The sequence below is a fragment of the Oenanthe melanoleuca genome, chromosome 4 (assembly GCF_029582105.1).
Source record: "Oenanthe melanoleuca isolate GR-GAL-2019-014 chromosome 4, OMel1.0, whole genome shotgun sequence".
Classification (NCBI taxonomy): Eukaryota; Metazoa; Chordata; class Aves; order Passeriformes; family Muscicapidae; genus Oenanthe; species Oenanthe melanoleuca.
Window position 1 is genome coordinate 14,292,374 of NC_079337.1, and position 18,235 is coordinate 14,310,608.

General features: G+C 39.7%; 1 protein-coding gene across 6 annotated transcripts in view; it reads right to left on the reverse strand.

Moving 5' to 3' along the window:
• Positions 1 to 1,253: 1,253 nt before the first annotated feature.
• MAPK10 (mitogen-activated protein kinase 10) overlaps positions 1,254 to 18,235 on the reverse strand; it is a 138,063-nt gene continuing 121,081 nt past the window's right edge. For 4 of the 6 annotated variants that reach the window (XM_056490560.1, XM_056490562.1, XM_056490559.1 and 1 more), the window contains 3 exons: positions 11,914 to 11,977; positions 11,049 to 11,126; positions 1,254 to 5,625 (listed from right to left, as the gene is read on the reverse strand). In XM_056490560.1, coding sequence (XP_056346535.1) covers positions 5,483 to 5,625; positions 11,049 to 11,126; positions 11,914 to 11,977 — 285 coding nt within the window. In that variant the 3' untranslated portion in view covers positions 1,254 to 5,482. Of the gene's footprint in view, positions 5,631 to 11,048; positions 11,127 to 11,913; positions 11,978 to 18,235 lie in introns of all 6 variants that reach the window. The other 2 variants (XM_056490564.1, XM_056490563.1) reach the window with 1 other exon arrangement.

Genomic DNA, 18,235 nt, shown 5'->3' on the forward strand with positions numbered 1-18,235 from the left:
ACTAAATTCCACTGGACAGGTCGGTTTTCCAGCTCATTGGTGAAGATGACACATTCACCATTCCCCTGCATACCTCAAGCATCTTACTAATTAAGACAATTACATATTCATGTAATATTTAAACCTACTGCACAATGATTTTCTTTTTTGTGTATGTGTGTGTGTGTATGTGAAAAAGATCACCTTGAGCTTGCAATTAGTTAACTGTGTCCTTTGTATAGTGGTGGAAGTTGAAATAAGCACAGCCATCAGATTCTTGAAGATGTGTGATTATGTTACAATTCCTGCCTTTATCCACACTGGGAACTTGGATCAAGCACGAATGAAACACGAGGCTCGAAAAATCCCTATGTTCACCCTCTCTTCCCTACACACACATACAGAGGTGAAGAAAAAGAAAAGCCTAAACATAAATTGAACCACAGCTCAGACTTTTAAAAGAAAACTAATTGGTCCCTGCAGGTTTTCTTTCATATTGCTCTCCCTGGAAGCACAGAGTTTGTTGCAAAATGCCTTTTATGTTTGTTTTTCCATGTTTGAATTCACACAAAATTTTAAACTCTCAATAAGCATGAGGGAAGAAATATAAATAGATCTGAATAGAAATAAATAGATCTGAAACTAAAACAGTTTTTGATCCTTAGAACTACTGTGAAGCTTGCAATATATATAAGCTATATATATATATATATATTGCTTTATATATATATATAAATATAGCATTGGTTACTAGAAATTACTTAGAATAAATATTCCAATTCCATTTTACAATAATTTCAGCATATTCAAAACATTTTTTTAATAAAAACTTTGTGAGATTTTCCAAAAGTGACTCTCTCAGGCAGTTCTAAAAATTACTATTAGCATGTTTTTAATGAGAAAATAAATTGGTGGAAAAAAAATCACTGGGGCTCACTGAAAAATTTAGAATCCAAGTCAGTTAAGTAGTACTACTTTGGGAAATTCCCTAAAGGCACTGCAACAGGTCTAATTTCTTCAGTATTGTCATCCCAGAATTAGAAAGCAAAGCAATATATATGAAGATAAAGGAATATATATGAACCGAATTGCTTATAAATTTGAAAGAGTGACATAGTGATATGATCATCTGTCTTGTGTAACCTTGGGAGGCCAATGCTGTGCAGTAAATGGTGATTTCCAGAGGAAAACCATCAGTGCATTAGGGCTTAGAAAACTGATCAGGCTTTCTGTGGCTTTGTTGCTTGGGATTTTTTGGTGGTTGTTTTTTGTGGTGTTTTTTTTTTTTTTTTTTTTTTTGACACACTGCCATACTTGCACTCCAATTTAAGTCTGTTTTATGTAATGCAAACTTGCTATGATTCATGGATGCATTTGTGCCATGGAATTCTAGACAGGAGGAGGGAACATCAACCACAATACAATTCACATAAATCAACTCAAATATCTGAACTCTCTGAAGATATACTGTAATGGAATACAGTCAAAACTCACAAAATGCTATTGCAGCTACCAAGTCAGTATCTGAAGACTGTTTTCAAAAATTGCCAAAAATTTTGGACTGAAAACATACATAACCTTGCTTCAACTTTTAATAAATCAATGCCTCATCCTCATTTAAATTTAGCAATGAGAAAGTAAATGGAGGGAGGGTCTTTCAAGGGCTGTTCTGACTTATTTATTTTTTTTCCTCGTACTACCCCTAAGTTCTCCATCTGAAAAAAAAAAAAGCAGGGATGTTTTGCAGCAACTTTCCTCTCTACCTTCTCAATGCAGTTAGTGCTCTGAGCAGTCACTGACAGATAATGCTCATGCCATCCTTCTCACCCTGCTGACGCCTCATACATGACTTAGGTGAGCCACTTGGAACAGAATTTCCTTGGGTATTGAGGCACTTATGATACCAAGAGGCTCTTAGGTATATTTTCAGAAATGCCAAGGTGTCCAGCTGCCATTCAGGATGATGGAGGTTATGCCACTTCTGGCACAGGCTCTCTGACTGCCCCTTTGGTGCCTAAATATCTTGGAGTGGTTGCAGTAATGCTTACAATGGCAAACCTCAGAGAATTAAGTGAAAATTGTTGTCAAAGTACTATACTTAGTAACGTGTTAAGCAGAAGAAGGTTTAAAAGATCAATGGCAAAATTAAGGAGAGAATCTATCATTATCAAGCTGAACAAATTTTGGAATAAAGGGGAGCAGACTTTTAGAGGACAGTATCAAATCTTCTAGAATCAGGGAAAAAAAGTGGTTTCCCTTAAAACAGCCTCAGAACATCATCACCACGATCCTTTCTTCAAGAGTACATGTGTTATTGCAAGGTATCAGCTGACAGCACTGAATTCCTGGCACAAAGCAAAACAAAGGATACTGTTCCTGCTCGATGGTCACTACTTCAGTTTGGACATACAGGACCAGAATTGTAAAGAACTAATGCTTTCCTTCATTGATGGCTTTTATTTTTTCTAGTGTCCAATGTGGACAGCTCCAAGTCTCCTCCCCCAGACAGAGCTTCCCATGAGGGAGACTAATTTGAGGACAAAAAGAGATGCAGTAATTCTTTCAGGCCCCATTTCAGCAAGGCACTTCAGCACATGCTGATGTCGATCACTGCTGAGCAAAGGACAAAAGCACATGCTAGTTAAATTTTTGTAAGCATCCTTCAGTCTCCATTATATGTTTGAACAAGCTCTGGTGCTTGGAATCAGGAATGAAGCTGATTATGTAACTCCTGTGCTGTGAGTCCCTTCAGTGCTGACCTAAGGACAGCTTCTCTGGTGACTGCTTCTCCACCCCACCCTCATGAACCCGAACAGGACTGAATTCTGCCATGGGACTGAGAGTACAGATTTGCCTTCAAGACCTGAAACATGGGAGGTCTGCAAGTCTCCATTTGCTATAAATGGCTTCTCTGCTATTGCCTATGCCACATCTCCATAACATCCCTGGCAATGAACTGGGACTGCTCCAAGTTTCTAGTCTACACTGGTGATATTTTTGCAGTTTTGCCTCGATGAGACTTAGCTTTGTTTAAATAAAACACCCAAATGGTGCACACTAAGGAATGTAAAGTAGATACTAGTTACCTGAATATTATTAATATGTAAGTATGGTGAATTAAATCTGGAGGTGATAGATTTAATTATTGCTAAGAAGTCACCCTTGGTGTTATTGCCTACATACCTACAGAGCTTTGCTGTTAACCTTTCAGTACTTTTATGATCATTGGCTTTGGAGTGAGAGTTACATCACTCAATAATTGACCTGATGTTTCATGGCTTAAGAGAGAATATTGCTAAATATATTTAGCAGTAGTAAATTATTGCTTTTAAAATTACTGCTCTGAGTTTTTAGAACATTAACAACCTAATTTTATTCTCAAAAAAATTTGATAAAAATCTACCAAAAATATAACCAGGGAAAGACCCCCACTTCCTACAGCAACTCTGATACAGCTCAGACTTACCAAGTCTGATTTTATTTTGTATCCTCTTAATTTTTATCTCCCCTCCTCCCCACCCTGGAGAGAAGTTTTTTTCTTCCCTTTGAACAAAATCTAACTTGATACTAATCTTTTTTCCTAACACAGAATGGCAGGCTTGTAAGCCACCAAATGGAACAGTCCTATTTTGGTAGAGTTTTGAATACAAAAGAATTAGTGAATTTAAAATATCCACTAACATAGTCTAAACAGTTTCTCTCTCTGGCATTTGGAAAATCATTAGAGTAGGATTTAGCTCATTTCAGTTTAGATGGCATACTTTGGTAAAAGGACAGATGACTTGGATTTTAGTTAATTTCCAACTCAGATAATGATGACCTTGCAGTGGAAAACGTCAGTTGCTGTTTTGGCTGGAAAAATATTTGGTTGTTCTGAAATTCTGTGTGGAATTTTGTCATTATCTACAAAAAACACTTGCTGTTCCTCACCACGGGAAATCCTCTGCTTTATTACCTGGCAAATTCAATTTGATATTCAGTCACTGTTGGGTTCTTCAGAACTTGTCCAGACTGCCCAAGACCCCAGGCTGTGACCCTTCCAGCCCAGCACAGGAGCTGAATGACCTTTGATTAACCTTGGCTGCTAGAATACAGGAAAACGAGACCCATGCACTCTGTGGTTCTTTTCCATGTAACACAGATGCTAAAACTTCCTGGGGAGTCCAATGATTTGTCATGAGGAAATGAACAGCCAAAAGCCCCCAGCCAATGCCTGCTCTCTGAGTAGCAGAAGTGCCTGCAAGGGAATGGTGAAAAGGGAAAACAACCTCTAAGCTGCAAACACACACTGAGAGGGAGTGGACTGCAAATATCCTTTCTCTAGCTAACCTAATAAAGATCTAGACATAAAATAAAAACAAGTTGGTGCATGTCCTTTTGATCATAGCCTGCTCATTCCCCAACCCTGTCATACCCTCTAATTTACAAACATACATGTACTTCAAAATAGCGAGCCTATCTATGACCTAAGATGATAACTCACTTAGTTTTGACAGAAAAAGTTGCTTACTGATACCTTTCTGGGCTTAGACATGCGTAAAACCCCTTCATTCTTGTTCCCTGTAGCTTGAAAAGATACATGTGCTTCCTTCTAAACCAGACTTATCTTGGCATATCTGCTCTAAAAATCAGAACAAGTCTTAACATTCACAAACTAGCATTTTTCTATGAAGCTCTGTGGCTTCTTCTTTCAATAAAACTGATAATTATTTCAAAAGATATATACAACTCTCAGCAGAAATTTGGTGCTACATCTTCAAGTGTCTGAGGGAGCCACAGTTCTGTGTGGTTATTTACACTTCCACAAGTCCTCATCCAGTGTATGCAACCTCATCAATGAGCAAAGAGATGGAATGTGTACTGTGATATCCCATATGCAAGTCAAGCAGTTCGCCTGGAATGGGCCATGTATAGCTGTGGAGAGCACACTAAGTGCCTGTGCAGATGTGCAGGCACTCAGCTGAGGGCACTGCCAGGGTTCTGTTGGCACCTGTGTGTGTATGTGCTGTCTGTGTGCGAGGAGAAATGCATGGAGATCCCTGCCTGCCTCACTGGGCAGATGGCAGAGCAGGGAGTGAAGGCAGACACACACTCGTAGGGTGGAGCGTGGCTACTGCACACCTTGTCATGCCAGTGTGAAAAAGACAGTTGCAGGTTGCTGGTTTTGCAGCCATTCATTTTACATCTTGTGGGGAGGGGGGTAAAAAAAGGATTTTTTTTCAGTTCCTTTTTTCCTTTTCCCCCCCAGTAAGCATCACTGGAAGAAGACCAAAGCAGAGCAACTATAAGTTAAATACACACTTGAGCTTAGCTGCATTACATAACTCTGTAGGAGAAGCAGGCTGAAAAGAATTTTTTGTTTGTTCGCTTGTTTCTTTGTTTGTTTCGCTTTAAATCTTGGTACTTGATTTCCCTTTCTTTTCATCTCTTAGCTCCCATGGTGTTTCCCTCCTGGGCTCCATCATCCTCTGAAGAACGCTGGGTTTCGCAGGCAGGCGGCTAGTCACCTGCAACAACCGAGGGGTCCCGCAGAAGCTTCCAGGCTGCTGTCCGTGTCCGACGCCAGGGTCTGATCCGTGGACATGGATGAGATGTCGTTGACAGATGAGGATGGAGGGAGGCTCTCACTGCTGTTCACTGCTGCACCTGTGCTACGAAAACCAACAGCACGTGATTAAACCCGAAAGCCCCGAAGGCGTCGCGGTAAGGAGCAAAGGGGGCTGACCTGCTGGCACACAGACCATTTCAGACAGTGTGTTGTATATGCTGGCAAACCTCAGCAGGAAACTTCACAACTCACACAAACTTCAGGCATTGGATAATTGTAGTACTGAACAAGTTTAGGCCACAGTGACATGTCTGAACAAGTCCAGGCCGTGCTCTGCATTGTGTGCCCCAGCCAAACTTTATTTAGCTGTTTTTCTCCATATTTTGCTGCCTAGTTTTTCTCTGCATATTTTGCTGTTCTAGACCAATGTTTATAACAGGTGCAGAAAACGAACCATTTATAAGAGTTTTTTGACCCTTCAAGGCCACTAAAACCTAAATTGTACTAGATCAGGAGAGAAGGAGCTAAAACCAGAATACCAAGATTAGAAGACCCAAGATAAAGGTGGGCAGTGATGTTTTAGACAAGCACCAACCATTGTACCTGAAGGGCTCCTGCAAGGCACGTGAACAGCATAGAAGCACCAATCAAAAATGTGTAATCACGTGAACAGTAGTCTTAAAATGTATAATTAAAGCTAAAAAATAAACAATAAAACAGCTTCTGCATTATCATATTAGTTTACTGTCCAGAAGTCCTGTTTCTCCCACAGATAATATTTAATATCTTACCAGGAAATTCTGTCCCTCACTTTGAAAAGTTATAGCTCTTACAGTGTTTGTCACCCCACTTTCTTCCAGCCTGCTTGGAGCTCCAAAACACCCAGCAGTCAGAGGCATGCCAGGATCATGGAGTGCGTGATCAAAACAAAAACAGACCCCACCTATTCCTCCAAATTCTTCTCATAAAATTCCAGTTCTCTTAGTGGCAGTCTAATAGAGTGGGTGGGATCAAATGACCCAGTGGAAATGCAGAGTGGTTTTTTCTTTGCTAAGGATTAGATGACTGTATTTTTGTACATCCAAATTTATCTTGCCTCTCTAAAAAGATGATGGTACCAGATATTATTCAAACTTCAACTTTACAAAATGAAGAATGAACCTTCCTGAGATTACCATTAATGCAACTGAACATTCATCACATCCCTGAAGAGCATCAGAAATTATCTGTCTGATAAATTCAGACAGCTGAATGACAGATACGGAGCCATGCAAAGAATGTATTTGTTGTGCACCTATGACTGCTCAACTGTTACTGCTCATTAACCTCAGCTCAAACTAAAGTTCTCAGAGTGGCAAAAACCTGTTTGCTTGGTTTTTTTTTTCCACTGAACTTTCAGGTGATTTTTTGGTCCTCTTTATACCAAAATTATCACTGTCTTCAGTTTGAGAGGGATACATTAATTTCCATTAAATATTCATGACAATAAAATGTGTAATTTTGTATGATCTTGTACAGCTGGAAATTACAGCTAGGCAGGTGATACAGGTCTTGGTTCTGCAGATAGATGCCATTTCATATCTGAGAAGTGTGTTCAGCCAACTTTTACAGACTTTCATTTCCACCAAAGGCTAGAAATTAACATCTATTATCTAGTAAAACTATACAACTCATATATTCCTAATACAGAGATTAAAAGTTATTCTGCAGCCTAGGCAAAATATATGCTGCTATGGGCAAAAGGAAAGGACTTTTGTCACTTTCCAGTTTGCAATGAAAACATTACTTTGAGAAGATAAGTCATCATACCACATGTCTAATCACTATTCCAAATCCCTCAACTTTTTCTTCCCTTATACACATCCACTGTAAATATGCACAAAACAGAGACAGATATGCTCACATTTAGAGCTCCAGATGGAAACTGCTTTCTGCTGTTCTAGTTGTACGCTGTGGCATCAAAACCAACCTTAAATTAATTTACTTTCCTGATACATTTGGAAAACAAAATAGTTCATTTTTAAAGTGCTACAAAAAGACAGAGCAATCTTAATGAAGTCTGCAGACAGCAATCATCCATTCCCTCTGCCAGAAAGTATGTTTTCAAAGGGTTATTTACATGTACCTCATCATCCAGTACAATACTGTTACTTCATGTTGACGTGTTATTCAGTTGTGGCATTTTATGAAAATACTAATCAGTCAAGACAAGTTCATTTATGTGTAGTCAAAATATGACTGAATGGATTTTTATTAGTGACTAAACAACATATTACATTTTTAAATGTTTATCATGCTGGGGAGAAGCCTGCCATTAAGTCATGGACACTATCCCAAGAATCAAATGGAAAGAATTCCAGTAGATTCAATCAAGTTTTGATCAAACTGTTACTGTGCAGTTTTCTTTGATGAATGTGCACTCAACTTAGCTGGGCAAAATAACTGAAGAAATAGCTGCAGAAACTGTACAGCTAAAGATTTTGTTACACTCTGTCTGATTCAGCACCACTGAATTCAATAAACCCTGCTATGCTCTTCTCAGCAAGTATCAGTGCAGCCCATGAGTTTCTGGAAATTGAATTTTTATGGCTATTCCTAGCTTTCAGCACAATTCCACAGAACACAACACACAGATGTGGTAGTTGCTGCTGCAGCCCCAAAGCACCCAGACCCACAGAGAATCCACAAAAACAAATATGAACCACTCAAAACCCCAGGGACAGACTTAAAGAGCTCAGCAGCACAAAGCAGCACCTGGGCAGTAACACTCAGAAACCCAAACAAAGCTGTCCCAGTCAGTAAGGAATGCTCCATCTGCTGTGCTCAGCACCCTCAGCTTGCTGCTGGAGGGATGTGTGCCAGGTGAGACAGTGCAGATATGACAGAGGTGCACTCAAAAGAGAAAAAGATCCCTGTTTATGAAGTTGCTGTTTGGCAGAAAGCTTCTCACTGGCTGCAGGATTGAGGAAAAATGCTACAGGTTAGAGCAGGTGAGAAACAGCTCCTGGGATCTGTTCCTGGCTCTGCTATTGCCTTCACAGCTTCTCTTTTGAAGCACTCATCAGCCTGTGTGCTGTAAAGAAGGGATTCCTTCCTCAGAGGGCTCCTGGGAAGAGCTGTTAAATAGCACCAATGGTCATGCCTCTGAGACTCCAGCTGTGAAGTGGTGCAGATTTAGGGGTGAAAAAACTGAAAGGAGAACTGCAGCTTTTGCAGTTTCCAAAAAAGCCCGGTGTCTTCCTTGGGGATCTGCTCAGCTTCTGATAAATTGTGTAAATAGCAACTCTTGGTATTGAGTGTTGCAGTGCTTGGCAAGTCCACCAGCTGCTTAATTTAGAATCTGCACATGACAGAAGAGGGCTGGTAAAGGTGCCCAGTAGTTCCTGGGTGATGGCAAATCAGACAGCAAGTAAAAGCCAGGAAAGGAAGAATAAAAGATCCATTTTCACCTAGATAGGGAAGGCTAAAAATAAGCTGCACTAAGATCTGTGCTATTTACTATATTCCATACCCAGAAAGGACAAGACAGCTGAAAATGTTATGTATGAAACTACAGCTGGGTAGTGAAGACTAGTGTGAGAGGAGATTAGATAGCATGGACAGAACTTAAGTTTAAATAATCTACAGCTTTTTTTTTTTTTTTTTTTTTTTTTAATGCTGCTCTTTGATAATAACAGAAACGTTTTTTATGAACAGGCAGAAGTAGCCTCTGCTGGGAACAATTTTTGACCCTGCTGATTTTGTTCATTAAATATAAGTGTGAGGGGCAGGTACTTGAGTTTCCAAGCTGGTATGTTGTACTCACCAATTCTTCACAGAACAGGAGATTGACACCCTGATACACAGGCACTCTAAGTGGCTCCATCAATGGGCAATTATTATCCCTGGTGCTGTCAGCTTCAGCAGCCTCCCCTAAAACTGTGATCAAGTAATCATGGAAACTAATCTCCAGCTTGCTTACTATGATTATTGATGGAGCACTAAATCTCAGCTTTCTGAATTCTTGCCAAGAACACCAGCCAATGAGTAGAGCCTCTCCCATTTTCCTTATGCTCAGAACTGGTGTTTTACCTCTTTCTTCCATTATTTCACTCAGCTGAGGATTTGAGTCAGGCACACAAAGTGAAGAAAAGCAGGAAATCTACTGTTTCATGAAATAGCCTCATCTGAGAGCAGTTTTTAAATATTTTCTGAACTTTTTGGTGCCTAACATTGAAAAAACAGTCAGAGGGATATAGCAGAAGAAATAGTAGGTAAAAAATGACACTTTTGTTTGAGTGGATGTTTGAAAATGTTTTACATAAACAATAAAAACCTTCCACATGGCAAAGACAGAAGAAATCAGGAAATCTCTAGTTAAATCCTGAAACAAGCAACTACAGTGTTTCTTGATCATAAATCAACTTGCAACCACAATGCTGCAAGGGAGAAAAATTTAAAAATGAGGGTTTATCAGATAATTTTTAGTGCTCCAGATTTCTTTTCAGTGGTGGTACCATAGTTTGCTAAATTAAATCTGCAAGTTCTGTTCTTTGCTACTTGGCAAGAACACAGTGGATTGTTTCCAATATATTACTTCATCCATGTCAAAATCCAGGTGCAGGGCTTGTGTTCCAGCATCATCACCCAACACTTTATTAACTCCCTCTATTAACTATTGCCATGTTTCCCCTTGTCCTGTCAGTTACTAGTGATTCTTGTTCTAACATTGCCTTGGCTCAGCAGCAAGTGAAAAATGAGATGCAAAAAAAAAAAATCTCTGAAAACATGCAGAGAACACTGACTTAAATGATTATACTTTGAGGAAAGGCAGTTTTACAATAGTATTTGTAAATACTGCTGGATCATTGTGCTCAAAAGCTGGGCACTTCAAATTTGCCAGTGAAACTGTACCTTCACAAATATGTATTTCTGTGCACTGGCAGTAACAGTTTGCATTTCTGTGAAAAGACTGCAGATGTGAATTTTACTCAGGAAACATTTAGCTGATTTTCTTGTGACAGGACTTTAAGAGTCAGTGGTTGAAGACAACTTTCTCTTTTCACTGAAGTGTCATCAAACCTTGTCATCCAGCTGTTCTAATGTGATTGCACTTCTGAGAGGATAGACTACCAGATTACCAGACACCTACATGGGGCAGGTGTGTAGTGATGTGTGTCCAGCAGATTAATGTGTGCTAACAACACCAATTTTCCTTATTTTAACTAGCAAAGTCTCAGTTCAGTTATCCACTCATAAGCAGTATGAAAATACTAGTGTGAGAGAAACCTCCACACTCAGAAGAATTAATCTGTAACCACAGACCCACCTCTCAAATAGCAAGAAGACAATTTTTAAGTATTATATTAACATGACACCAGAGTACAATTAATAAAGGTCAACCCATTAGAAGCACTGGATCTCATAAAAACTTCTTCATTTTCCTACATAACTGCAAGTACAGCCTAAGCACTTCAGCAATTTCCATTCTCTCTCTGCCAGTACAGAACACAGATCAAAGTTATTCAATGGGGCTGAGTACCTGAAGGAGAAGGCTGTCCTTTTACTACGCCATTTTTAGTCTTTTCTTCAGAATTCATTACTTCTTTGTAGATGAGTTCTGGAAGAGAGAATTGTGACAGTTACTGACAGAGGCCAGTGCCTGTGGTCAGGAACACAACTACTACACTCTGCTGTAGCCCTGCCTTGTCTTCCCAAGTCTGACAGCTCTACCCACCTAAGATCTCCATCTATCTCTATCTCTATCATCTCTATCTCTATCTCTATCTCTATCTCTATCTTTTTGATCTCTATCTCTATCTCTATCTCTATCTCTATCTCTATCTCTATCTCTATCTCTATCTCTATCTCTATCTCTATCTCTATCTCTATCTCCTCTCCTCTCCTCTCCTCTCCTCTCCTCTCCTCTCCTCTCCTCTCCTCTCCTCTCCTCTCCTCTCCTCTCCTCTCCTCTCCTCTCCTCTCCTCTCCTCTCCTCTCCTCTCCTCTCCTCTCCTCTCCTCTCCTCTCCTCTCCTCTCCTCTCCTCTCCTCTCCTCTCCTCTCCTCTCCTCTCCTCTCCTCTCCTCTCCTCTCCTCTCTGAGATAAATGGGATTCAACCAGAGCAGGAGAATTGTTTAATGCTGCACTTTCCAGAAGAGAAGCAGCACAATAATTCAGCACCTTTTACTGTGCCTAAAATTCTGATGCATTGCCCTGCTGAACAGTATTCTGTTCTCCAGATGACATACTCATATTTCAGTGAAGCACTGGAATCCACACCTCCTGTGTTAACATCAACCTACGTAGATAATGAGAGCCCTCAGAACATTTTCCATATTTTTGCTTTGTTTTTGCCATTTTTCCACTCAAATACCCCTTCCCATGTAATTCTGAACTGCAATTACCTTTCCATTCCTCGATTGTATGTTCCCTTTCATCCAGCTGTTTATCATATATCTGAGGAGGAGGCTGCAGGAAAGAAATACACCTGTTTAGTCAACTGTGTGTTATACTGTAAATAATTAGGAATAATTACTTAATTAAAGATAATTTCTCCTCTCCCTATTTGTAATCCATCCTGTACATACAAAAACATCTGAAATACATGTGAATATGAAGGGGATTAACACTTCTGGAAGTCAACTCTTTTTGTAGAAGAAATAAACATACTTCTCTGTTTTCCTTTCTCAAAAAGGAGGCATAGCTGCAGTTGAAATAAAACCCAGGTCAACAATGTCATTGTGCTTATGCTGAGCCCAGAAACTCCACACCCAAATTGTTTGTACCAGCAGAGAGGTACTGTCAGAATACCAAACAAATACCAGTCTTGATTAATTAGCAATAACATTAACATATTTATTTTTAAGTTGCTCATTAGATTTGCTGCTTTACAGACTTCCTGAAATAACCCTAATTTTTAACTAAATCTCCCTGCCACAGTTTCTAATCCATATTCCAAATTACCAACATTTTCAGTATATGTATTTTTAAGTAACTTTACTTTGGACAGGAAGATTTCTTTTTTTTTTTTTTTTTTTTTTTCTTTTTCTTTTCTTTTCTTTAAATTTTCTTTTTAATATTGTGTTTCTTTTAGTTGATGGGAATGTGAGAGAACCAGCAGATCCTGGAATTTACTGAGATAAAGGCACCTAGAGTTTAAGGGAGTCTGAACAACTGATTTCATTGGGGAATTAAGCCATGTGTTCATTGCCTCTCCTGATGCTGGCTGCCAAATAAAGCAGCCAAGGAAGGCAGAAGACTCTCCCCTCCTTCCTTCTACCAAGAAGCTCCAGCATCTGAGGCAAGAGTGCTTAATGAAAATGGAAACAAGATCCACAACACTTTTCTGCTCATATGTGTTTCCTCTGACTTCCATCTTGGGCACTTGTCACTGTGTCCCCTTCAAAGCATCCTCCTATTAAATGCATATTTACCAAGCTATTTTCTTGCATCACTAAGAATTTAGAAATTTTCTCTCTTGATGGACTAACTTCTTCAGGCCATTTGCATGTCACAAATACAACTGAAAAAGTAATAGCTCAGTGACATGATATGGACCAGGAAATAGCTGAACTGGACAAGTCCACTGAAAACAAGGGAAGTTTCCCCAGAGTGACATTTCTATCAGGGCTGAGGGAATTAAGTCATGGATTGCCGAGTCTCATAGCTGAGAAAGTGCTGAGGAAACACATAATGAATTAAAGTGAGTGCCAGCACGGGCACTTGAGGTTTTGTTATATCTGCAAGGTAAAACACAATCCTGTGAGAGTCTGAGTCCCAGATCAGTGCAGCTGTTCTCTCATTCAACATAACAACCCTTCTCATTCCTTCCTGATGCCACCAAGATCAGCTCAGCCTCTGTGGGGATCCTGTGCTCCTGCTGGCAGTGCTGTCAGAGAGCTGGATGCTCCCAGAGCACAGGTGATGCTCACCACTGACCTGTGGGGTGGGACAAGCAAGCTCAGCTCCCCTCCTCCAGCTGAGCCTGCTGGGCTCCTGCTCAGCCACCCAGCCATGGCCAAGCCAAGAACATTGAGGGGCTAGGAATTTACAGGAGCAGCAGGGGAGGTGTTTGGCTGAGCTGCAGCTGAACCACAGTGACAGAACCACCTCTTCTCTGCCAGGTACAAACAGAACAGATTAACCAAGTTGGACAAGAATATCCTGACAGCAGCTTTCTAAAGGCTTCAGGGAGAAGCCTACAGAAAGCATAGGTGGGGGTAAAATCTACCAAGTATTAACACTCTTTTTACACCTTCTATAGGGAAACTTGTATTTCTCCCTCAGACAGAGGATAGATTCCTTCAACACTTTAATTCCCAAGCACAAATTGCAGAATCAAAAGGAACAAGTGATCCGACGCACATACTTGTTCTCAATTCACACAACCACAGAATCTTTGGCTTATTTCTCTGCTAATGCATTTCAGCTACCTCTTAAGCTGGGTTAATTGGCTAACAAGCAACAAGGAAATCAGCAGTAGTCATTGCCTAGATTAATACACTCTGGAAACAAGGCATTTTCCAGGGAGAGAGCCCAGAATAATCTCACTCACCGCCAAGCTCCCATTTTTCTATGGAGTCAGTCAAGGGAGAGCATCCAAACTGTCCTTCACACACTGCAGGATGCCAGGAGCTGCACCTGCACAGCATTCTACTGCTCTGCCAGGGCTTACACTGCAGACTTTTCACTTGTGAGTTAGCAGAACCCACAGCTATGAACCATGGCTCTGGGCAGGCATGAGGGAGCCAAGGGTAACAAGTATTCAGCAGGACAGTGGCATGAATGAACCCCTGCTCTTCACAGAGGCTGTAACCTCTAAAGCCTGTGCAGAGCACAGCAGAGTGGAGCTCTGCTGAGAGGCCAGGCCAGTGCTTCACACTGGGACAAGTGAAGCTTTCCCATCAAAATTCCCTGAGTCCTCACATTTTTATCGATTCAAGGCACAGAGATGAGCTGAGAACACCAAAACTATTTTGAGAATTTATTTTCCCAGAATTGTCATTAGTTCTTATGAGAACCACAAAGCTTAATACACTGCTATCAATAGATTGTAATCTCCTCCAAGCTGAACACCCCTTTTCTGCTAACTTGTTTTGTGGCTTTTTTTAAAAAAAAACAATTCCTAAAATTAGAGGGAGGATGTGAGGTTTTTAAAGATAATACACAAGTATTGCCACAGCAAAGGAACAATCAGAGCAGTTGCCATACCCATGTCCTCCTGGGCACCTGATTTTAGTCTGGGTGCAAATCTTTGCCTAAAACTGGCAAAACATCTTAGGAAAGGACTGAGTTCATAATCACTAACTTCCCACGTGGATGCAGCTGCAGTGTTATAGGCATTCTCATAAATCCTTCATACTGCACATGCCAACTGAGAGTTACACAGTGTACTCTGAGTGTTTCAAAAAAGACTGGATGTGGCACTCAGTGCCATGGTTTAGTTGATAAGGTGGTGTTAGGTCATAGGTTGGACTTGATGATCTCCAAGGTATTTTCCAACCTAATTGATTCTGCAAGTCTCAGAAAAAGTGCAGAGTTCAAGTAGCATTAAATCAAGGCAGGGTGTGGATCAGTCCTATGGGTGGCAGCATCTAGCTTCAGTTTAAGGCAGCCATTTTCTCCCAAAACCAGATTGATTTGCAAGCAGATGCATTGGCAGCAATAACAAAGAGTAGAATCTATTTCTGGGTGCAGAAGCAAAGGAATTAATTACATTTTTCAGGTCGATACTAAAAAACCCCCTGTTGTTTCAACAAGTCTTTGCTTTTCCATTTTACCAATTGATTTCAAAGTATTTTTTTAATTAAATGTAACATTCATTGGACATAATAAAAATTACGAAAAAAACCCAACAGCAAATATCCACATGTGTCTCTTTCTGGGGAAAAAAATGAAAAAAAAACAAAACAAAAAAACAAACAAACAAGCAAGACTAATCAAAAAAACAAACAAAAAAACCAAAATACACAAAAGACGCTGGGGTTTATGTGGTCAGATAAACAGCAAGAGATTACTGAATTTGTTAAATACTATTCCAATGTTGAGAGAGGGGAAGCTTTTCACTAGAGAAAAAAACAAAACATATGTTGAAACTGATGCATTCTCACTATCCCAAAGAAAGACAGATTTGTTTGTATGCCACTGCTAGAAAGCAAAGGGAATGGGCTGAAAAGCAAATCCTGCCATCTCTGTCCCTGCCTCTGCAGAGCTAGTGCCAGCACAGAGAGACCTTGGGATGAGCTGTTTTTAGAAAGCTTGGCAGGGCAAGGCCTGAGTCTGCATCTGTTCCCAGAATTGCAGTTCTGGGGCAGTAGTTGTGAAGAGGCACAGCAAGGCAGTGATGGGATTAGCAAGATAATGCAGATAAAGAGGGACTGGAGCATGCAAAAATTAATGGTGTGAGGTTAAACATTTTGTTAAATAGCTTAGATCCTCATAACAGTGAATATAAAAATTCCTTGGTGCTTTGCTACAACCCAAATTGTGTTAGTGCTACCATTCATGTATTTATTTTTGCAGTGCAAGTCCAAGTACATCAGCATGCTTTTCACCAGAGGTCTGGCATCTACAAAGTGCTTGGGATTTCACCCTGTATTGCCAAGGGATTCCACAGTGGGGTGGGGATGATCTCAGCTATGGGTATGGAAGAAGAGATGACTCTGGGCCCATTTGCTCCTTGGAGTTTTTGCAGAGGCTTTTGGAAAATTCCACACATGAAGTGCATCAATGAAATTGTGGACTGAGCTGTTTCTCACTGTCAGGATGCCATGCAGCAGGAGTCAAGATTACTGGGCTGCACACAGATGACTGAACAGCTTGAAGATACAACAAGCAAGCTGGAAAAAGATAAGGTTTGGTTCAAAAGGGAAAAAGAAGAAAAGAAGTTCCTCTTTCTTCTCTAACCACTCCTCCACACTGACATTAACAAAGATTTTTGTAGAAGCTGTGTTCAGCTTCCCTAATCAATCAGCTATGAAGGGATAGATGTTGCTGGCTAGAGGAAATATCTGTGCCTGTGCTCAAAGCAGAGCTGCACACCTCTTTTGTGAGAGAACAGATGCACTCCATCAGTTTCTAAGGAGAAAACCAAGCCCTGTAACTGAGACCTAAAAAATGGGGCAGTTCATCGAAGACTTTCTATAGACAACATCTATACAGAGCTGAGCAAGAGAAAAGAACAGCAGAAAAGATGCACAACCTGGCAGCTTTGCTTTTGTCATGTAGGGGAGGTGACACCTCCTTTGAAGTGTGTTTGCCAAGGCCACAGAACTCTCCAAAGTGCTTCTCCATCACAATGGATGCTTAGCACTCACAGATAAAATAAGAGGTAAGTGATTTTTCGTTGGTTTTTTTTCATTCTAACAAACTATGAACCTTGACATTCATTAAAATAATTTGTATTTAACTGCTGGTCATAGATGGTTTTTATAGGGCTAAGGCAATACAGCAGAAATTTCTGTCCTTGACCTCAGACTGAGAACCATAAACCAAGTTGTTTTCATTAGTAACACTGAAAACAGCATCACATTTACATAAGGTAACACACAGATTGGCATGCACAGTAAAATGGATGATAATTCCCAACTCAACCCCCTTGGATGATTCTAGATGCAGAAAAACTCCAGTGAAATACAAATCCTATGAAAATAAAACCAGGAATGAAAGCCATGTGAGTTACAGTGAATAAAATCTCACAAAATCTATCACTGCTGTAAAATACTGCCAACATGAAGGAATGCTTGAAAGGAGTATTTTTAATACCTGATCTTTCTGTTTCCTAGAAATCTCTCTTCTAATGGATGGCACATATCAGATAACAAACAACTGCAGGCACAGGAAATTTCAAGACAAGTGTTGAAACCAGTTAATAGAAAGTATCACATAATAATCTACAACACATTTTGCTAGATTTGTTACCATGAAATGGAACAAGTTTTCCCAAGTAGGAATCAATGTAAGATCACACATGCATTCAAAAGGTTCTAAAATGGAATCCAATATGACATGAATGGTTTCTTTGAATATATCAATAACTAAAGGAAGACTTTAACTGTGCTAAAGCAATGTGTAGCAATCCATTTTGTTCACAATTTAATCATTTTGGGATAAAACCCAGAGACCTGCAAATAGGCTTAAACATTAGGGTAAATATGAAAAATTAAATACCAGATTTGAGATTTACTCACAAATCATCTCAGTGAAGGGTGAGAATGTGTAGCAGCGTCAAAAAAAAAAAAAAAAAAAAAGCAGCTGGGTAATGGAAAACAGTCTCAAGCACAGCATTTTCAGACAGGAAAATAGAGAAGCTAATATGTCATCAGGGAGATAGTGAGATTATCTACAATAAACAGAGTAGTCTGCATGTTGAGACAAGAGATATTGGAAACCTCTTCTTTCCTGAAAATAGAACAAGAGCAATTCGAAGGAGAAAATGTATTGTGTGTGTCTTTTATTCATATAATAGTCCAAATGGTAAAAATATAGTCCATATAGGTAAAAATCCTAACATGAAAGTAATAAACATAATAAACATAATATCTGTTTAAAATTGAATCTGAGACAGTTTCTGGGGAAAAAAAACAAAAACAAAAACAAACAAAACAAAAAAAGACCAACAAAAAAAACCAAAAAAAAACCCCCCAAAACAACAAAAAAAAAACGAACCAAAAAAAAAAAACTTCCAGGAGTCTTGAACTACAGAATAAAACAGAGAAGTAAGGTCTA